General features: G+C 48.8%; 1 protein-coding gene across 3 annotated transcripts; it reads right to left on the bottom strand.

Annotated features, from left to right (window-relative positions):
- Positions 1–772: 772 nt before the first annotated feature.
- Positions 773–21,952, bottom strand: GATA3 (GATA binding protein 3). 3 transcript variants are annotated; one of them, XM_072857582.1, is made up of 6 exons: positions 21,786–21,952; positions 20,532–21,167; positions 17,191–17,727; positions 14,060–14,202; positions 8,425–8,550; positions 773–2,190 (listed from the first exon to the last, which is right to left on the bottom strand). In XM_072857582.1, exons 2-6 carry the CDS (start codon positions 20,770–20,772, stop codon positions 1,906–1,908), a joined length of 1,332 nt encoding a protein of 443 aa, XP_072713683.1. In that variant the 5' UTR covers positions 20,773–21,167; positions 21,786–21,952; the 3' UTR covers positions 773–1,905. The 3 variants fall into 3 exon arrangements, with proteins under 3 accessions (XP_072713683.1, XP_072713663.1, XP_072713673.1); XM_072857562.1 differs by having other exon boundaries at positions 14,060–14,205; positions 21,786–21,951; XM_072857572.1 differs by lacking the exon at positions 21,786–21,952 and adding an exon at positions 21,338–21,586 and having other exon boundaries at positions 14,060–14,205.
- Between the last annotated feature and the right edge of the window lie 206 nt (positions 21,953–22,158).

Genomic DNA, 22,158 nt, shown 5'->3' with positions numbered 1-22,158 from the left:
CTATTAACAACAATGATATCAATACAAATGGCATTACTTCAAAGAAAACTCTTGAAGGAAGGGGCTGGCTGATGGCCTTTGAATTTTTGGGAATTGTCCTCTGTCTACCATCAAATCCAGCCTTTTGTAACAGATTCTGCCCATTCCTCCAAGCACAGGGACAGGGTCTGGTCCATCTGGATTTCACATCAAGAGCTCAACTTTAGACCATCAAATTATACCACTGAATACCCAACGGGGCAGAGCAGAAAGTACTTTTCCAGCTCCTGTCCAAAGTCTCAGGGTCTTCCCTAGTACTGTCCAAAAAGTAGCTGGGACCATAAGGACCCTGCCATACCTTTGCACTTATCTCAGTCCCAAATTGTCATCAGCACAGGTTTGCCACCGTGGTGGCCATGGTTGACTGAGACCAAAAGGGACCCATCCCCCATGGGAGCCCGACAGCAGGCAGGGGCAGTGCCTGGGCTGTGATTCGAGGGACAGGGAGCACACACCGGACGGCGGGGTTACACTAACATGCAGTCCATTTATTTTTGAGGGTTTTTCTTTCTTTTGTTCTGTGTTTGTTTTTTTTTTTTACCAAGCCACCGCAAACACTGCGTTGGCTGTCTGCATGAGCGCAGAGACACACATTCCTGTACCCGTGGTAACTGCATAATAAATACCATCAAAATAATTTTTTTTAAAAAAATTAATAAAGAAAGAAACATATTTCCTTTCCCACCCCCAAGCACAAAACACTTTTAAGTCAACAGAATTTAATCTAGTTTATTCTCAAAAAAAAAAAAAAAGGAGGAAAAAATATGAAAACAAAACAAAAAAAGCAGGTCTTATCACTAGCAGTAAATAAATTTGTACAACCATTCAGTCTGTATAATAGGATGAAATAAATCTACATCTTTCTTATTTTGGTGCGTTGAATTATACATACAAACAACAATTACAGGAACTTGTTCACAATGCGTATAGACCTGGAGAATGGCTATCTGAAAACCCCTTGTTGGCAATGTCCGCATGTTAACACTGATTGCCTGACACCATTGGTACTTCCTATGTAAAAGGCCCATGGCCTGAAATGAATGATCTCCCTACAGGTTTTATTTAGTTAGTTATTTATTTAGTTAGTTAGTTAGTTAATGCATCATCAAAACCGTTCTAGCCAGCCCCCTCCCTCTCCCCGGAAATGAAAAAGAAACCGAAAAAAAAAAACCAACCAAAAAAACCAAATTAAAAATAAAATAAAAGGAGAAGACATGACTGGCAGTTGGTCCATTTGTTCGTAAGACCGCGTTTCCTCTTGGTCTGCATTGTTTGTTTTTCTGGTTTTTAAATTGTCCTCCCGTCCTCTTTTTTTTTCTTTTCCTTTAAAAAAAAAAATCTCTTGGAGTCCTTCATGCCTTTTTCTTTACAGCTCCCCAGATGCAATAAAGTCTTCCTCAAATGTACAGTATTTCTTACAATATAAGTTATATGCAATGTTCAGCGTTTTTTATTTTATTTTATTATTTTTTTCACAGCACTAGAGATCCTGTCCAATAGGGAATGCAAGTTCTGAATGGCTTATTCACAAATGGTATCCAGATTCAGTGGGTAAGAATACATAGACGCCATAGTGAGTTCCTTTAAAAAGTGGCAAACATCACTTTTTTAAAACTTTTTTTTTTACTTTTTTCTCTTTTTTTTCTTTTTTTTTCCTTTTTTGTGCTTTTTGTAGTTTTTTTTCTGTTTTTTTTATTTTTTTCTCTCTTACGCCTTCAAATAACTTTTTTTTTTTTTTTAAATTCTTTTTTTCCCCCTCCCATTTGATTCGGGACGTCAGACCCATAACCACACGCCTGCAAAAATGCAAGTATATAAAGTAAATCTCATTTTGAGACCGTAAGCATTCAGCAGGGGAGTCTCTTGCTAACCCATGGCAGTGACCATACTGGAAGGATGGTGAGGTCCGAAGGAGAGGCTGGATGGAGGATGCATCGGTGTTGGTGTAGTCAGCATGTGGCTGGAGTGACTGAAAGGTGAAATGTGGCTGATGGAGGACATGTGTCTGGAGAGGGCGGCGGGGTTAAAGGAGCTGCTCTTGGGAAAGTCTTCAAGGTTGTCATGGACCTTTTTGCACTTTTTGGATTTGCTAGACATTTTTCGGTTTCTGGTCTGAATTCCTTCTTTCTTCATAGTCAGGGGTCTGTTAATCTAAACAAAAATCAATTATTTTTTTTGTGCTTCCATCCCTTCTCCCCAAATCACCGTGGGATTCATGTACCGCATGCCCGGGCAGTGCTGGGGATGTGCCCAGGACCAGCTGAACAGCCAGCAGCCCCCCTCCTCCCCTTGTACACCCCGGGTGCCACGGCTACACAACTTCTCCCCCCCATCCCAAAGTTCAGATCCCACCAGGAAATCCCAAGTTCGGTTGAAATTTCTGAAGACAAGATGACAGAAAATTGCTGGCGGAGCCTCATGGGAGCAAAACATACCCAAATAACTCGCAGCGGCTGAAAAATGTCAGCTATCTGCACATTAGGTAATTGCACCGTGTTTAGGAATGAAACCAATCATTATCACCTTGAAATATTCCCTGCAGACACCATCTCACCCCGAGGCTTCCTGACTGATCTAAAACCATTAGCAGCAAGAGCTGCTGGGATTTCAGTGCTACGAGTGGTCTCAAACTTTCACAGCGGCATTAGGGAGCTGGGCAAACTCCACAAAAGTGGCAGGTATTTGTCTTATTTTAATTCTTTCAAAAGATTTTGCTCTGACCATCCTTTCAGGTTTACTTTAGCAGGTCGATTTTATTTCTAAAGCCTTCCAGGTTTTTTTGGGGGTGCTGAAACAGGTATCTGTGCTGCCTGGCAGAGCATTTTCTACTTGCATTCAGACATATCTATAGGAAACCTAAGCATTATATTCTTCTGCGTGGACGTAAGCAGCTGCAATGACCAACCATACACCCGTCAGGGTTGGGAAATGGTAGGAAAAGGTCTGTTGGACCTCCTGTAAGAAACTCCTGTTGCTGCATAGAAAGCCAGCATCACAATGTGCATTAGCACAGGCACCGTGAAAGCCCTGAAGACCACACTTGGGAGGGTATTTATGTATCCAATATCCATAAACATCCTTAAAAATCTGGACTTGGGAGTCTACATTGGGAGTTACACAGGTTCTGCGCTGGTTCCTCTGCAGAATTTTACCCACAGCAGAGGCAGAAGAGCCCAGAAAACCACCCCCCCGGGGCGGAACACCACTGTTCATAATAAATGTGAGCACACAGCAGTGCTGATAGATATTCTGCAAAAGGGAGAAAAGGGGGAAAAAATGGATCCGCTATCCACTGGGAACTACTGTCTCAACCCCGGTGAAGGACAATGAAAAGAGTTTCCTGCAAGGGTCCTGAGCAGATCTTCATCCATAAGGTCTTAAATCAGTGCAAAGGACAAAGCAGTCCCTTCTTCCAGATCACAGCAAAGTTTCACTTCTTGCTCATCAGCCACTGCTTGATGCCTTCCCCTGCAGCATGGGAATCATTCATGGATTTCTCTCCCCGGGGAGGCAGGGATACAATAGCTCCCTGTTACACATGGGGATGGAAGCACAGGGAGAGGAGGACCAGGCTCATCTGCTCCAGTTTAAGCATCCCAAAGTTCATCATCCACGTCTGAATTAGTGACCCCATGCTCTTCATACCAGCGGTAATGGGAAACTTCACCTCATCCTAAAAATGGGCAAATAAAAGGCTGATTCCTCTGCCTCTGGATAAAGGGAGTTGGAGGGAGCAGCCCTGCTTACTAAAGGTAGGAGGGAGAAAACTGCCCATGCACAGCCCAGCAACAGCCCTGGGGCAGCAACAAGCAAACACCTCAAATGTCATGGGCTTTAAATACAACATCACCCATCTCCCTGGCTTCCTGTCCTCGCCAAGGGAACAGGGATACACACACAAGGAAGGCCCTTTGCTCCAGCTGGATGGCTGGGATGGGAAATCTTTGCCTGACCTGTTTTAAGTCAGCCAGCAGAGACGTGTTGTCCAGGTTCAAAGCCAGGAGGAAGCCCCAAGCGAGCCCCACCAGGCAGCAATGCTAGAGGAGACCTGGAAGTCTCGATCCCTGATGAATCCAGCTGAGATTTGGGGAGGCACACACGAGCCCCAGGCTCCCCAGCTCCTAATGAGGATTTGCATTGTGACACAAAGGCTCAGGGGCAGCCAGAATTGACTTCCAGGTGAAGCAGCAAAGGTGCAAGCTCAGGAGCTGGTGGTGGCAAAGCGACATCAGCCTGGTGCTGGGACTGGGGCTGTGCTGGCTCTTAGAGCAAGCATAGGGTCCTGACCTGTGTAGCTTGGTGTCATGTCCTGCAGGACAGTGACCACTTCCTCAAAGCAACATGTCTCAGGTTTCACTCAGTTGCTAAGAGCAGATTAGCCCAGGCCATTATTTGATGTGAAACTTGAGGATAGGAATACCAGTTTTGCTCAGGATGGTGACAAAGCCATGGCCAGCCCTGCAACTGGGGTCAGAGATGCCATCCAAGCTGTTAGCTGGACACATCATCCCGGTGTACGTGGTCTCACCTTCCTAGCAGGTACCTGACCCAAGTGCCAAACAGATAAGGACTCGCATCAATGTCAGGAAGAATGAGACCAGCAGAGTCACAACAGCAAACTGGAAATTTTTTCCAGTTATTTCAAAGGCCAGTCACAGAAGAGTTGAAGTGATCCCCAAAACATCAAAGCCATGGACCCATCTCTGTTTCTAGGGTACAGAAGTGAGAAACCCGGAGGGAAGACCTTCTCCATGAAAATTCATTGTCATAAAAATGACAAACACATGCTAAATTAAAATTAAACCAGCCCAATGCATGTATATGAAATTCATTAATTTCATATGGAGTCAATTAATTATGGGCAGGAATTATGCTCTTTGTTTTATCATATGCAAAATACCGACTGCTCTGCTCTTGGGACGCATAGCCCTGCTTTAGGGTATTGTGAAATAAAGGCCTTTTCTGAGGACTTTTACCAAAAACAATGGCAACTCACTCATTTCTATGGACACAGGCCAGTCTGCTGTGCAGCTCCAGCAAGGTACACTCCCACTCACCCCTGAAGTGAGTGAAGGCTCATCCCACTTCTAAGAAGGACTAAAATAACAAGGACAAGAACCTCACATTCAACAGATCAAATCCAGGGGATAGTCTTAAACATTATAGGTCTGATCTTGCTCTGACTGAAGACAATGGGATTTTGCCATTGACCTCAATAAGGTCCTGTCACTGAAGCGGATTTATCCTTCAGACATAGTCATTACAATGTTGGGTTAATCTTCCAGGCTGGCTGTATCTTAGAAAGCACTCTGGGATGCCACAGGATGAAAAGCACCGTATCAATGTGAAATATTAGTCATTGTTAATACTGGTGTTAATGGAGACGGCTCTTGTTGAAGTCAGTGGGAGAAATGCCAGCAGCTTCACTAAATGCACCCCAAGACTATTATGATTATTGCTTTTATCCTACTGACAAATGGGTTTGCTTAAGCTGTGGGAATCAACAGTAAAACAAACTGATATAGCCCCATGAAAAAACAGCACCATGAAAAAAATAGCCTTTTCACTGCAATCTTTCCGAGTGTGGACTTAAAAACTGGGTAAGTTTCATCTTCAGATCAATCCATTAAAATAACCTAATAATCTGAAGGCCCAAGAAAAATTCATTAAACCCAAAAAAAAGACAAAATGGGGGGGATAAAAAAGCAGTCAGGAATTTCCTACAGTCAAGCCTGAAACAGGGTGAAGGCATCGTCGGAGCGGCCAAAGGCCTTCCACTGGCATTGGCACATCTGTGCAGACACACCAGCTGCTTGGGAGGGACATGCTACAATGAGCCTCTCTATTTCTGACACCTCTCCTGATGGAGAACCGATGCAGATAAGATACACAAAGGGAGCAGGACCACAGCCTACACAAACAGGTCTTGCACTTTAACAGACGAGACCAATTTGCACCAGCCAAGGAACCTCGTCCATGTGCAACCACCAAACTTCCTCCCTGCCTTGAGTTGATTAAAGGACGATGCTGGTGCCATTCACCAGGCTGTTAGCGCAGCTCCCTAGGTCCTGCCTCCCAGCAGCCAAAAAGAGAAGCCATCTCCGTGAAGCCACCACAGCCTTACCACCGGTCACAAAAAACTCACTCGTATTTGGCTTCTGAAGCACAATGTGGCCTTCACAGTCACAGCCTCTAAAGCCAGTTGGGCTGCAGAATAATGCTCCAATCCTCTGCCATCGTGGACCTTTAAAGCGGAGGGTGGTATGTTCAAGGGCTATCTGCTGCGATGTTGCCTGTTTCTCACCACGGTCATAACTAAGCATCATCTTAAAACAGTGGGGAAAAAATAAAGGATCTACACACTCATAGCCAGATTTTAGTATCCTTGCCTAGTTATATTTCTGCACACAGTATCTCAGTCCTCTAGGGGTTTCATTTAAGCAGGTTCCATTAATGGAGTTGCTCATAAGGCAAGATATTACTTGACTTTGGTAAGTAGCTGTGCTGAGCTTTTAAGCAGCTGTCGGTGTTTTTAATTAATGTGAAAATGTTTCCAATGTGCTCAAGGCCTGCCCCATGTCACAAATTTCACAGCTGGATCGGAGTTTCCCTAAACAGTGGATCTAGGGGTCAATTCAGGCCAACTAGGTTCACAACGTTAGTGTGAAAAAGAAAAGGACGTGCTCTTGCAGGCACATTTCTGGAGAACCTCAGCACTCAGACACCATTCTGGACACCTTAGGGGGGATTCTTCCAGTCAGGTGTCTACAATGCAGGTAGATACATCTGAACTCATCATCCTGCCACCTTTGTAGTCATGGGGACAAACTACACCGTCTTCAAGGGTACAAGTCATCTCATCCAAACACAGGCATCTCCATCAGGTCCAATGAATGGCAGCTGAGAAGACCCTATTTTCTTCAAAGGGCTTTGCTGGGGTACAGGGGGAGCAGCTCAGGTATAGGTCTCCCTATAGGTCTCCCAAGCTATGTGATTTAAGTCCTACCACTGGTGGCTACAAGGCCAAAATGAAAACACAGCACAAGCATAGACTCCTCCAGTGAAGCTGGCTGAGCTTGCTCTCTTCTTGCCATGGAAATAGAAAACAGAGAATATTTTCTTGTGATATTCTGAGAGCTTTCACTCTGGGTCCAACCCCTTTGTTTGCAGTGATCACACTGAGAGTTTGATGACAAGCTTTGCTTGCTACCTAGGACTCAAAACGTACTGAGACGCCTGCCCACTAAAGGGTAAACACATTTTCCTTTTTTCCAAGAGAGATGCCTCTCACAGAACAGGTGAAAAATAACCCTGGTTGAGTTTTTTTTCCTACTTAATACAAACTTGTTTACTCATCCCAAGAAACCAAAGAGCTTGAAATAACAAATGGAAGGGACTGAGACACCACAAGGGTTGGGTGCCCCGTGAAACCCAATCTGTCTTTGATGTGTTTGCGTGGGTGAACATGAGGGCAAAACATAGCCCGAGATTTCTAAGTCAAACATAAAGCAAATGACCACTCAGGAAAAAAAAAAAAGTGATATCAAAGCAGAGAAATTGAAATTCTTTTCCTTCTTCTGACATAATAATTATTCTAATGCCACATGTGGAATGAGAGTAACAGGAGTAGCCTTAAGACTCCTTTATTAGCAGTATTACTCAGTAGAAGACTTTTCAGATCCCTTTAGCTCTCTCCCTGGGGCACATATCCCTGGTTCCTGCAAGCTGGCTTTGCATGGAGATATTAGATTAAATCTGCCAGCCATTTCATTTCATTTTTCCTTTTCTTCCATGACAGATGCTTTCAAATTCACATCACAGGTTGAGCAGACTCTGCAACCCGCTAACTAAATCAAGTCCTTTTTGGTTTAGAAATCGCTTGCGTCAACCCGGGCAAACACAAGACCTAAATAAATCATCTTTGGAGACTGGTGGAGGGATGGGACAAAGGCAGCCACAAACCCAAGAAAGACCTAAACAGTTGCTGGCACATTTTGCTTTTTTTCCAGAGTTTGTATTTGCTGGAGGAACCAAGCTACACATAGAAGGGGTATCAGCTTGCAGGACGGAGTGTTGTCTTTTCCAATGTGCTGAGCCCGATCGGCAGTGGATAACGTCTCTCTGTGTTGATCCACTCTTCCTTTCTTGGCTCAGGCATGGGAAAGCTCTAACATTACCCATGAACAGACCTGTTGTATACCTCCCCAAGCCAGACCAGCTACATTTGAGGGGATGCCGACTCATTGCTCCAACCCTCAAGGTCCCCAAAGGGATAAAGGAGGTCTCAGCACCACCCAAGACTGGAAATCCTTAAGTCAAGGAACAGTTTGGACCATCGAGCACCAAAACCGAGGCCCCGTTTTTGAGCGTTACAGTCACACTTACATTGTGCAGCTTGTAGTAGAGCCCGCAGGCGTTACAGACGGGATCGCCGTTGGCATTTCTCCTCCACAGGGTGGTAGTGGTGGTCTGACAGTTCGCGCAGGATGTGCCCGCCCTCCTGGCTGCAGACTGCAGAAAGGAAGGGGAGAGACAGGGGATGAGAAGGAGAGAAAAGCACCCATGTTAAAAAAAAAAAAAAAAAAAAAAAAAAAAAGATGCAATCAGCAAAATTGCCGAGAAAGAAAACATCAACCCTGCAAGACTGACGCACATCGGCAGAGGCCTCCAGAAACTGGCTTGTGAGAACAAATAGTAATTCTGAAAAAAATCCCCGAGGTACTTTAATCCCAAATTATATATGAACTGAATCAGGTGCCAAGGGGCATCCTAAAAGTGAGTGCTAAACCTCTGATAGAACTCATCAAAATTAGCAGCGCTGGCACAACCCATTCCAGAGGGGAAAATATTATTTAAATGCCAGCATGTCTTTCCATCTTAATTCTCTCAGACCCCCCAGGGGTCTAATTCTGCAGTCAGGGCCTGAACCAACAATTGCCGGAGTCAACGGCATGAGTCACGCCGGCTCCAGCGAGCGCCGGGTGAGACCCGCGCTGAGCTTGGTGGGCAGCTGTTCGCCGGGTCCGACCGCAAGCACAGCCCGGTCCTGTAAATTCAGCTCAGCTTCAAAGGATACAGGCTCCAGATCGGAAATAACACTGTGGCAAAGAGCGAGAATCCCAACTTTTTAATTACACCCTTTTGCAGCCTAAACCTTCATGTTTATTTAAGGATTGGTAATGAGCCGGAAAGAAGAATTTACCATTTCATAAAGGGGGAGGGACAAGAAAAAAAGTCTACGTGTCAAGGTGTATAAAGAAGCTTTTTTGTTGGCTGTGATAATTATTTAGCAAAGCCTAATTCAGCAAAATCGCTCCTCTTTCACATGCATGCATTTGTGCTTATCATTTAAAAACTGCAAGTTTAGCAAACAAATTGTCCTTCCGCCATTGAAGGAGGAAAAGGAGTTTGCAGACTCCCATGTGAATGTGTATGCATGTTTGCCTGTGTGCAAGTGCCTACAGCTCCTAAAAAAAGACCTTTAGATCCCCGTCCTATCTCTTCTTCATCAATATGACACAGTCCCAGAGCTCTGATTTCATCCCGATGCGTTGCTTTCAATGGGACTGCTCATGTGCTTAAAGTTAAAACATGTGCTTAAGCGATTTGCCAGATCATAGCAATGCTTGGCACCTTGCAGAACTGAGCCTTTAATGCTCTCTTTTGTGCTCTTACTGTTTCAAATTTACCCCTCACCCCACACAGCCGCACACTGTAGCACATCCAACATTTAAAAAAAAAAAAAAATACCACATCTTTGGATACCGTACAACAAACCCAAAATGCAAACATGGACACTGGCACAGCGCTAGCGTTAATACCAACTCTTGTTAGGTCATGTTGCAATTTTAATCATAATTGAATGCGGCGTAGGTGGAGAGAGGACGAGTTGGTTTTGTTTTAGATAGAGAGGATTTTTTTTTTAATTAGACAAAAAGGACTGCCTAAAATATAAATAATACGATGCCCATGAGCATTAGGAAGCATCACAGAGAGCCTGATCTGACAGCAAGGGGCTCTCACCAGCTGTCTGTGGGGACAATTCCATTTTGCCTGACCATAAACCACACTGAAACGAGCCGATCTCAAGCCCGATGAGGCCTCTAGCTGACTTCTCCATGCTGGTGACAAGCAGGAGGTGGGAACGGCACACAGGTCTTTGGTTACAAAAATCCCACAGCCGGCAGGAAAAGCTGAAGCATCCCACCACGAACAGCAGAGCCCCCAACAGATATGCGCATACACGCCTCGGCCCTATCCTCCTGTGGACCATGCCACAGCCCCAAATTTGGTTCCCATCAAAATCAACGGGTTAATACGCACGCTTCAAACGCAGCATGGACACAACAGCTTGCAGAGCCGGGCTCTCGCGGAGACCCAGGGGCCGAGTCTGCAAGTCTCTGCCCCCCCAGCTCCCACCAGCCAGCACGGGGGGCTCAGGGGCTGGATTGAGTCTCTCGGTGGCAGCTTTGCCCTTATCAGACCCAAAAATCAAGCCTAAGGAAATTTCTAAAAACCAGTGATATTTGACTCAGCCCGCACAGGGGAAACATCCCCTTTGAAGATATTTTGGGTTTCTACACGGCGTTCGCTGTAATTTCTCTTACGGTAAGTGCGTTTAAAAGACATGCCTGGTCACCACCTTGCTACCTTCATACTAACTCTGACATTAAATAAACAAATAAATTACAATGTCCACTATCTTCTCTAAAACCTTTTCCATCTGCCGTGTTTCCCCTACAAAAATTCAGCGTCGTGAGCTGAATATTTTAAACTCTGTGCTCTTTCGATCCCAGACTGTACCTTTCATGCTGTACCAACTTATACCGTAGACACCAGCAGCAGGCAGGAAACAATGAATAATAACGCTATTGTAAAAGCTCCCAGCAATGGCATCCACTGACGCTAGTCACGACCTGAGCCTGACCATGTAAGTAATGGGATGAATAATAGGGTGCCCCATAGCATCTATAGGACCAGACCCCATGGCCCAGTTGCATGTGAGCGAGGGCACAACTTCAGAAGCGCTGGCAGTGACGAGAAGGTGGAATTGAGGACCGTGCAGGAGGAACCAAGCACTGATAAAGATGCTTAATTAAGAGGCATTTTCAGTGTCTGGATTTATATGGGGTACCCAGAAAGCTGCAAGCATCAGCTTCCTAAAAAAAGACTGCACATGCATGGGCCTTCTGAGAAATTGGCTATAATCCTTCCAAAACCAGCATGGCTGGACACGGAAACAGAGAGCTCTGCATCCACACGGGCAGGGAAAGGAAGAAAATCCAGAGGAAGGTTTTATCTCAGCAACATAAGTGACAGGGCTGCCACTGGCTTCGACAGGGACAGGAACAGTCTCCAAGAGGGCTGTAGACCTTTTAAGCAGAGCAGTGGCGTGGTACCACCTGCCCGTTCCTGATGCCCCTGCCAACATCTCCAGATCTTCTTCCTTCCCCCCAAAGCAGACCTGTCTGAGCCCCCTCGACTGGCAAGGCCCCATCCATCTCCCCTAAAGGAAGCCCTTACAGAGACACCCATTGAATTTAATAAGGCCTGAGCTGGGTTCTCAGCATCTAAGGATTTATTTGCCTTCTCTTTCCAACCCATCGAGTCCTTTCATTAGTTTCAGCACGCCTGGGATCAGAGCCTACAAAACCAGCCCAAGGTCTCACAGGAAACTTGTGGCAGAGGGAGAGGAACACACGCTGGATCCCCACCCTGAGCCTCCATCCACACGCCGCCTTCCCCAGCCCGCTCGCCTTCACGAGTCAGGAAAGATCAAGTCAAGCCACGGGCACACACGCACATCTACATCCACGCACGCAAAATGCAAACACGGGCCCAGCTTTGGTGCCTTCCGATTTTTTTTTTTTTTTTGGAGTTTAGCAAGGGAAATACATATAGAAGCAAACAGCATTAGAAATGCTTCTCCTTTTTTTTCCCAGGCAGTGCTGGAGAAAAAAAATATATAGAAAAATCAAAAGTTCCCATTTAGCATAGACCATATCCAAAGAATGAGAACTTTTTTGTAACTTAAACTTTAACTAAAATGCCCAAGATTGGAGTGATTATGCAAGACAAGGTCTCTCTTTACATTTTTTCTTTCTTTCTCTTATTTTTTTTCCCCCCAAGAATGACCTTTTACAATGTATTTATTTATATAGTTCATTTTACATGTGCCGGGCTGAGGGTGACTCGGGACATTCTTTCGTGGTTCCATCAGACACTTTTTGAAAGCTCTCCCTCCCTTTCCAGCCGCTTTCCTATTCTGCCTCCCCCTCCGCTTGTTTGGATACGCTCAAGCTCCTGTGTGTTTGGGCTGGGGAAACAGAACTGTTGTTTAGGAGTTATCTCCAGGGCTCAGATATCCGGCAGCTTTTTCCTAGGAAGTTAACTTTACGCATAAAGAGAGAACGAGGGAAAAAAAAAATAAAAAAGAAAACGAGGTGTGTGTGTTTAAGACAGAAGGGCCAGGGGGAGGAGGAGAAGAGAACAAGACAGCTGCCCAAAAAAATTAAAAATCCCAGCCCGCACTTCCCTCCCTAGAAAGCTTTTCCTTTTTTCTAACAAGGCTATGAAAGAAGAGGGAGACCAACATTTTCCTAGACGGAAAAAACCCAGGGGAAAGCACAGAGAGATTTTGCCTGCGGGAAGTTTGGGGGTAGAGGAGCAAACCTGCATCTCTTCCCCAAAACCCACACGGCCAGACAGAGCCGACTCCGCTGCCTCTCACAGCATAACCCCTCCTGGGGTCACATCCTGCAAACGCTTCCCAGCGCCTGTGGGAATTTTGCAGGCATCTCATAGGTGAGGAAGCCGAATCTGTGCCTAAGAGTTGCTGGACCGAGGCCGTACGCACCTTCACAGGGAACACGAGGCCAATGAACCACCCCCTGCCTGCCCGCAGGATCCGGCCATGCCGGGCACAAGCCTCACGCAACTGGCCAGATCCATCCAGCAGCTCAGAAACTCCGCGGAGAGGTGAGAGCCACTTTTCTTCCGCATTTTGAGCAGCTCCCAGGAGCCCGTCCACGTCTTTAATCCTAACGAAACCAAACATGCCTCGATTCGAAATATTCAATAACTTCCCAAGCAGGGAACATTTTTTTTCCCCCACTTGATATGTTTTTTCCCCTTGTGGTTTGCCTGATTATTTGCCAAATATACTTCAACACATTTATTAGCCATGCCCACAGCTTCCAGATCTTTTTGTGGCTTCCAGGGAAATTCATAAATAGATCGCTGGGGATGCTGTAACGTATTGCCTGTACATAGTACAGTCGCAAGGCTTGCAACTATTATTTCAAATATTTACCCGCGCATTTCGTCTTCCTCCAACTTCTCCGGGCACACGCTGGGCTTTGCACGCTCACCAGGCTTTGCCATCCCCTACCTTGTGTCCTCGCTCACACCAGCTCAGAGGGAAATGACACAATTTGAGACCCACATGGCTCAGGTACAAATGACCACACCAGGTTCAAGTGGCACCGGGACCAAGGTCCAACTGGTGCCCCAGTGGCACCAGCTACGGTGACCGGTACCCAGCTTGGGTCCCCCCTTCACGACAACACCAGCCAAGGGGGATGAAGACACACTTGGGAAGGAGAGGACAGCAGTGTGGAGAGCCCAGGAGAAATCCTGTTCTCCTGATAATCTCTTTGGTCACTAGGAAATGATTACTCTGCCCTTAGCCCCTGGAAAGAGCCACCGTCCTCGGATTGCCATCCAGAAGCGCTGTGCAGAGGCATCCGCCCCATTGCGACCTGGGAGAAAACTCACTTCTGGTTTGCAAGAAGTCCTGGATTTTGATTTTTTAACCTGTTTTGCAGTTTGCAAGAGGACCAGACAACTGAGGCCCACAGCGCCTGGGAGCATCTCTCCAAGCATCCCCCCTTCCCAGCCCTCTGACACAACGGGACCAGATTTCGGAGCTGGCTGTGCTTGCCTGTCCATCCCGAGCTGCAGACAAGAAGCAAAAGTTGCAGAAGAAGGAAAAGAAAAAGTAAAAAAGAAGGAGACTCACCAGCCTTCTCTTGGGTTTGATCAGGGGCCGGTTCTGCCCGTTCATTTTGTGATAGAGTCCACAGGCGTTACACAAATAGTGCCCGGTGCCGTCTCTTCTCCACAGAGGGGTTGAGGTAGCCCCACAATTTACACACTCCCTGCCTTCTGGAAACAAGAGAGCACATAGTTCACTTAGGGAAAGCGGAGGTAAAAGGGGCTGGGGAAAGGCCCCCCCCAAAAAAAAACCAACCAACCCCCCAAGAGACTCAGCAATGCCAGACCCTGCCAGTCCTCGCCAAGCTCGGGATGTCCAAGCAAGGGTCCAAGGCCATGGCTGAGTGACATCCCTAGCACAGGCTGGAGAGTCTGGCGGGGCCTGATCCTGTTCCCCTCCCCAGCACCACCCCAAAGGCAGAATCAGGCCTGTGTCCCAGCAGCAGGAAAGAGGGATGGTGACAATAACAACCCGAACCCCATGGTGGCTCAAGGGACTCCCTGGAGAAGCTCTCACCCCTCCTGCAGGTCCCTCTTTTGCGGGGGAGGGGGCTGACAATTCCCCCTCACCTCTGGATTAAGGGTTCGTACAGCCCTCATGTTGCCATATGGACCAGACGAACCTTGGCAGGCTTTGCAGGAGCCTCCAACCCCCCCGAGATGAATGGATACCAAATTTAAGTCCATGCCCCCTTTCTGATGTGTATGAGGACCCCAGGGTCACTCCTTGAGCACTGCCCCAGCTCCCAGGGGGGTGCATGAGCCTGGGGGGGGCTCTTCCTTTAGCGTCAGGTCAAACCACATCAAGGACTCCAAAATCATCACAGATCAACAACCAAAACACCTCCCCGGCCCCAGCCAATACACCACCACTCTGCCAATATCTGCTATTGATTACTTTGCAATTAAGCTTCCACTACCTAACTTGTGGAAACCCCTCTGGCTTCCCTACTGCATCTGCAGCCTGGGATCCCTGATATTTGGGATCCCAAAGAGCCCGAGCCTGCCTGAGCCCTGATTAAGGTCTTTCCCTCCTTCTTCTCTTCCTTTTTGGCACCTCTCTATCCTCTCCCCCTGCTATTGGGAGGAGTCTCCCCCAGCCCACCAGCTCCCAGCTTGGAGGATGGAATTGAGGGGGGTGCAGGCATGCCTCTCAGCTACTTTCAGAGGGTTGAGTGGTTTTTTCTTGGGTGTTTGCTTTGTTGTGTTTTTTTTTTTCTTGCACCTAATGGCACTCCCAGCCCACCTGAGAGCAGCAGAAGACCTCAGCCGGCCAGAGCAGAGCTAACTCAGCAGAGAGCCGGCTCCCCGCTGCCCCAGCCCGCGCTGCGTTCGAGCAAGAAGCATCCGCACCCTAACCACAAACGGCAACCGTTTTTCCAGAGCCTTTGCACTAAACCCCTTTCGTCTCACCCCCCCAACAAAAAAAAATAAAAGACATTTGCAGCCGTTTCTCCCTCTTTCATCCTGCAAAAACACCCCCTTCCTCCTTTTCCTCCAGCACTTTGTCTGCGAGCTTCCCAGCTTGCTAAAATCAACTTTAAAAAAAAAAAAGAAAAAGAGAGAAAAAAAATAGGTGTTGCTCCTGGGGTTGGTTTATCACGAACCGCAGAGGTCTCTCTAGAAGGTAAAGTAACAGAAAGTGGCAAAAGGAAAACAAGAGGCGGGGCGGGGGGGTTGGGGGTGGGCAAGACGGTTTGAAAATACCGCGCAGCCGGTGCCCCGGCGGGAGCTGCGCCTCGGCGGGCGCCGGGACGGCCGGGAGAGCCCAGCCCAGCCCAGCCTTGCACCGGGGGCGAGGACAAACCGGTCCCTACCCCGACACAGCGCCCGGTCCGTACCGGGGCCAGGCGGGGAGCCGGTCCCGTTAATACCCAGGTCGTTTTGTTCCCCTCTGGTTAAACGGGGCAGCCGCTCCGGGGCTGTTTGAGTCTCTGTCCCTCTCTTTTGTTTCACTCCATCTCTCTCTCTCTCCTGCTTTCATGTACAAAACATACAGGTCTGGTTTTTTTGTCACTCAAACCGCATCCGGACTCTATTAAAGTTCCTGGCGCTGGATAAACAATGCAACTGTCGCGTGCAGCAGTCTGAAAATAATTGGATTAGCTCAAACATATCAGCTAAATAGAGACAGTCCCTGCTCAGACAGACAGAGTAAATGTCACCCTGGAAAAACCCTGAAAACTGATCTCATTCATGCCAGGCAACCCTGCAGCAGCCTCCTCGGAGAAAAAAAAAAAAATAGAAAGGGGAGAAAAAGAAAAAAAAGAAAAAAAAAAGAGTTTTGACTAATCGCCCTTTCCTCTGCACACACACACACCCCCCTCGGCTCACCCACTACCCCTCGGTGCACACAAACGTCCAAGCCCGGGAGTGTGCAGCCGTCGGGAGCCGAAGCCGCGCAACCTGCCCCCCCTCCGCGGGGTGCGCAGCGCTGGGACCCCCCAGCTCCCCCCCGAGCGGTGCGGGCAGGGGGATGCTTTGGGGGTCTTGCATTGGGGGGGCTGATGAAAGACCCTGGCACGGAGCTGGATGGGGCTAGGGGTGGTCAAAGACCCTGGCACGGAGCTGGATGGGGCTGGGGGCTGCGTGGGCGAACCCCCCCACACACACACACACACCGCCCCAGGGAAAACCCTCCCCGCATCTCCGGGCGCCGCATGGGAAGAGGCCCTGGAAAAACCGAGGCGGAGGGCAGGCGGGGGAAGTTGGCCGGGATTTAGTACCATTATTAAAATGCAGAGAGATACACTAATGCTGCGGTTCCCTCGGTTTCGCTTCCTCCTTAGGCGCCGCAGCTGAGCACACCGTAGGCGCTCGGGGCGGCGAAGGGGGCCGGATCGCCCCCGGGGCAGGAGCCCTGCGGCAGCGGGGGGGGAAGGTTTGGGTTCCCGGCCCGGCCTGCCTGGGGTTGTACCCCCAAGCCTGGGTTGGACAAGGGGGAGTTTAGTTATAAACCCAGCAGGGCAACCTGGGGGGAAGGTAAAGTCCGTCTGTCCTCCCCCCCCCCCGGGGGGCTTTCATCACACGGATGCTTGTGCGCATCCCTCTGCGTGCGGAGAGGAGCGGGGGGCGCAGCCTTTCCCCTTTCGCCCCCCGTTTCCCCCCATAGCTTCCTCTCCCGAGCAACGGGGATGAAGAAGCCAAAAGCCCTACCTGTGCTTGACCGTGCTTTCGGTCGCGATTTACACCCGAACCCGGTAGGCGATCCTCCTAAGAGGCTACTGGGGGGAAAAAGTCCAGAGCCATATTCTGGGACATATGGTGGGTAGGTAGTGATGGGGTGATGAGCGGAGGAGGTGGCTCCTCCTAAAGAGGCCATGCTGCTCCGAGAGTGAGAGGACTCCAGCTTCATGGTGTCGGCCAGGGACACTTGGTATTTGATGCATTCCTTCTCGTCCTGCCGGGTGGAGCCGGTGGAGCCGGGGGTGGAGATGGACGGATCCGGGGACACATCTTTAGGAGGGGTCGGTGGGAAGGTGAAAAGGTGCGGGCTGGAGTGGCCGGCGGATAAAGTGGAAGAGGAGGCGGGTGGGTAGACGGAAAGGGGTCCCGGTGAGCTGTGATGGATGGAAGTCTTGGAGAAAGGGCTGAGGTTCCAGGGGGAAGCGCTGTGGTGGCTGCTCAGCGCCTTGCTCCCGTCCAGCCAGGGCAGCGAGCCGTGCAGCAGCGGCGGCCGGCACACCTGGCTCCCTGCGCGGAGAAAGCACAGCGAAACGCCGGTTACACTCCCTTTGCCACCCTGGCAAGCCCCCCGTGGGGGTACCGGGCTGTATCCCCCCCTTCCTCCTTCCCAAAGAGCTCAGCATGCGGGGGGGGGAGCAAGCAAAATTACATCTTGGAGGCAAACCCCCAACTGCCCTTTAAAAAGGAAAATTTAAAAGCTGCAATAGGCTGAGGTGGCGGCCCCGGTCCTGGTCAGGACAGGGTCTCCGGGTCGGGACCCCCCCCAGCAGGGATGCCAGCCCTGGGACACGGAATTTGGCGAGCCCTGCTTCACTCTCCCCCTTTTCCAGACAATCCCACGCGGACTTTGAAGCGAAGATCCTGCGTGAAATTGCCAAGCCTCGACTGCAGAAATCATGTTTTTTCTTAGCTGGAAAATAATTTCCCGAATGCAGCCGTGGGCTATAAACCCTGGGAATATTCTGGCCAAACGAAGAAGCCCAGAAGATGCCCCCAGATGTGATAATAACCTTTCCAACAGAGCTGCTAAACTTTGCAAGTTTAGCGAAGTCTTTTTTTCTTCCACGAGGCTGCACATAAACCTTAGACAGCTTTTTCGTGGTGATATGGCACACACAGAGAGTACCAACTGTCTCAAAAGAAACTCTCCGTCCCCTTCTTATGACAAGAGACCCTTCGCTTGTATTTTAAAATACAGACCTGGACTTTGCAAAAAAAAAAACCCACTACATTTACGTCGTCAAACATTGTTTTCTTTGGTTATAAACGCTCTTAACGGATCATACCTAATATTTTAAATTAATCGCTGCCCTTGCTAAAATATATATATCTCTCTCTCTCTCCAAAGAAGCAAATCTACCCAAATCCACAGCAGTTTGAACACATCACTATAAGCTGAAAAACACAGTTATTCAACTGGAGGAGAGCAAGTTTGTGCCTGCTAATAAAGCCCTGGAAATGCATTGACATCTAGAGAGCCTTAACCTCTGTAGGTATCGTGATATGTGTATAGACACTGCTAAATATACAGAAGGAGAGATGCAAACACAGATCTATAGAGCCACAGATAGTTAAAGAGCTGGTGCAGCGTGGATACGTATGTTTGCATGGGAGCTCGTGTGTGTCTAGAAAATCTCCAAGCTAGTTTTCATCGTACCAGACATTTGTGAACAATACTGAAAGTAACTGCTCGAAAGGAAGGGAAGGTGGGTTATACCAATAGAAAGGGTCAAGATTCATTATCTTCTCCAGGAAGTAGCATAGTAAATAATATTCAGGCTAGATCAGAGAGACCGCATTTCCACTTTCTGCTGATATATTGGAAAAAAGAAATGAAAAGAAAAGAAAGAAAGGACAAAGGCTGCTGATCCTTAGAAATAATTGTTTTAAAGGGACTAATAGCAGAACAATGCAGTTACTGAGCGGAGCCTAATGCAGACTCGCACTCAACAAGTAGCTGAGGGCTGGGAGCAGCCCCCTGAACCCGGCTCGGCTCTGTCTCCACTCGCTCGTCCCACTTTCTTCTCCTTGATTTTGAGGTGATTTCCACTGCAAACCTCAGGCTTTCTAGATTTCACCACTACAGAGGTCACTCTCCGCCTTCACAAATCAGCATCTGCTTTTTTCCCTCCTTTTTTTATTTTTCTCTTTTCCCTATTTTTTAACCATACAGGTAAACTCCAGCTATAAATACTGGATCTCTCTGAGTCTTCATAAAAGATGGCACTGAAGCACTCATCCCTTCACCGACCTGGGCCCCATCGGCCCCAGGTATTTCCCCTCCTCTCTAAAAGCTGTGACCCAGGAACAAAATTCACGTTGTGGATCATTACCTTCCTGCAGGACCCTCAGGAAAACACACCAGATCTGATACCTAATTACACCAAGGGATTTATTTTTTTCTTTTTTTTAAGACGTGCCGTGGTGCGGCCCTGGGTGGATGTGCAAAACTTTTGACCCAAGCCTAACAAGCTCACCAAGTACGAATGAAATAGCCGCAGTGTGAGGACAGCAGGGTCATTTTCACACCCCTGCTCTCCAGCTTCCTTTCTTCTCCAGAGCAGCTTAATCGTGCAAAAGTTAAACACGGTATGAAAACCCTAACTGTCAACCTGATGGGGGGGGTAAAGCAAAAGAGAGAGGGAAAGAGGAAGAAAACAAAAGATGAAAGGGAAGGAAAGAGAAAGAAGGAGAGCAAGAGAGAGGGGGAAAGGGAGAGAGGAGAGGGGAGAGAGAGAAGAGAGGGGAGAGAGCAAGAGAAAGAAAGAACTATAAAGGAAGAAAGATCTAGAGAAAGAAATAGAGAAAGAAAGAGGGAAAGAGGGAAAGAGGGAAAGAAGAAAGAGGGAAAGAGGGAAAGAGGGAAAGAAGAAAGGGGGAAAGAAGAAAGAGGGAAAGAAGAAAGAGGGAAAGAAGAAAGAGGGAAAGAGGGAAAGAGGGAAAGAGGGAAAGAGGGAAAGAGGGAAAGAGGGAAAGAAAGGAAAGAGAGAAAGAGGGAAAGAAAGGAAAGAGAGAAAGAGGGAAAGAGGGAAAGAGATAAAAATAAAGGAAGAAAGCAAGCCTGGATTTTTATTTATTTCCAATAAGCCAACCCCAAAATCCACCCGTGACGTAGTTTCCCCGACGGCAGCCGGGCCGGCGGGGCTCGGGGCAGCGCGGAGCCGCCGGGGCCGGGACCGGGGCCGGGACCGAGACCGGGGCCGGGGCCGGGGCCGGGACCGGGACCGGGGCCGGGGCCGGGGCCGGGGCCGGGGCCGGGGCCGGGGCCGGGGCCTCCCCGTGGGAGCCGGGGTCTCGGTGGGCACACTCACCGTGGTGGGCCGTGGGGTATCTCTGCACGGTGGCTCTCACGGAGTTGCCGTAATACGGCGGGACGGGGTTGCCTTGTCCGTCGATATTAAAAAGTACATCCACTTCCTCGGCGAGAGGATACTGCGTGGGGTCCATGTAGGTATGGCCAAGCGTGGGGTGGTGCGAGTCCGGGTGCTGCCCATTGAGCACGGCCGGGTGGTGGTGGCTCACCCACCGCGGCTGGTCCGTGGAGACCTCCATCTTCCGCGCTCGCTGCTCCGCCGCTGCTCTTCCTCCTCCTCCTCCTCCTCCTCCTCCTCAGCAAGGCGCGGAGGGCTTGAGATAGGAGGGGGAGACGGTGCTGGAGTTATGCAGAGGGTGGGGGGGAAAGTGCTCGGCGAGTTTGGGGATGTTTCTGGTTAGGTTTGGTTTAAAGTGGAGGGAGGGGGGTTATGGTGATAAACGATTGATTCCAAAAAAATAAATAAATTAAAAAAAAAAAAAAAGAGAAAGGGAAAAAAGGGGGGAAAAAAAGACTATAATAAAAAGGGGGGAAAAAAGGGGAAAACAAATAAACTCAGGGAAAAAAATCTCTACAAAGTGAGATCCCCTTGGTATCTTCCGCTCTTTTGCAGATGTTTCTCTTCTTTGATCACCTGTAACGAGAAAGAGGAAAGGGAAGGAGCAGAGAGAGAGAGAGAGAGGCAGAGAGAGAAACGTTCTTGAGAAGTTCTGAACTTTAGCACCTGACTTTTTAGGCAGGAGAAAACCCATCCCATCCCTCGGCAGCCATCCCTGGGAAGCGCCTGCTCTGCCCTGGACCCACCTCTCTCCCCAGCGCCTCTTTCTCTTTCGCTCTCTCCTCTCCCGGCTCGGAGCGGAGCCCAGCAGCTCTAACCGCGCTCCTGCCGCCTCAGCTCTTACTCTTGCCTCTTTTTTTTTTTTTTGGCTTTTTTGGGGGGTCGTCGCCGTTGTTTGTTTATTTGTTTATTTGCTCCATTTGCACCTGAGAAGCTCCAGTGGCTTAAGCCGGTGAGAACTTGTGCCATTCGCTGCTCTGCAGCCTAGAGTCACTTTGATCGCTCATTAATTATGATGCAACCGAGAAAGGGGGGAAGAGGGGGAAAAGAGAAAGGGGGGGGGACATCGAGGAAGGGGGTAAAGCGATGGAGGAGAGGGTGGGGGTGAAGGGAAAGAGCGAGGAGAAAAGCGGGGGGGGGGGGAGAGAAAGGAAAAAAAAGCGCGACAAGTTGCTAAAGAAATTCTGCACAAACCTTGGTGGAGAAGCAGTATGAGACCCAGGAGGGATGAAGCTGAAAGTGCTTGATCAGATCAGATTGTGGTCGCTCGCTCGCCCTATTTTTTTTCCTCTCTCTCTCTCTCTTTTTTTTCCTCCCCCCCCCTTTTTTTTTTTTTTTTTTTTTTTACAGGGAAGGCATTCTTTCTGAAAGGAGCAGGATGGCGCCAGCCGGCTCAGTGCTTACAGACAGCTGTGGCGAGACGCAACTTAAGGAGGTTCCAGTGTCATAAGCCCGGGGGAGGCGGAGCCTGTCCCCGCCTGAGGAGGGGACCGGCGGGGCGCACCGGCCGCCTCCGCGCTGCCCCCGCCGCGCACCCGCGGGAACCCCCTTTTACCAACTTCTTTTA

Source organism: Ciconia boyciana, chromosome 1 (assembly GCF_034638445.1).
Source record: "Ciconia boyciana chromosome 1, ASM3463844v1, whole genome shotgun sequence".
Lineage (NCBI taxonomy): Eukaryota > Metazoa > Chordata > Aves > Ciconiiformes > Ciconiidae > Ciconia > Ciconia boyciana.
This window is presented reverse-complemented; position numbering and strand designations above follow the sequence as displayed.

Bases quoted from the DNA above. Each gene is read 5' to 3' on its own strand.
- GATA3 (XM_072857562.1), bottom strand. From the start codon at position 20,772: ATGGAGGTCTCCACGGACCAGCCGCGGTGGGTGAGCCACCACCACCCG. The intron at 17,728-20,531 runs GTGAGTGTGCCC...TTCTCCGCGCAG, and splicing joins ATACCCCACGGCCCACCACG to GGAGCCAGGTGTGCCGGCCG. The intron at 2,191-8,424 runs GTAAGTGTGACT...ATTTTTGTTTAG, and splicing joins TCTACTACAAGCTGCACAAT to ATTAACAGACCCCTGACTAT.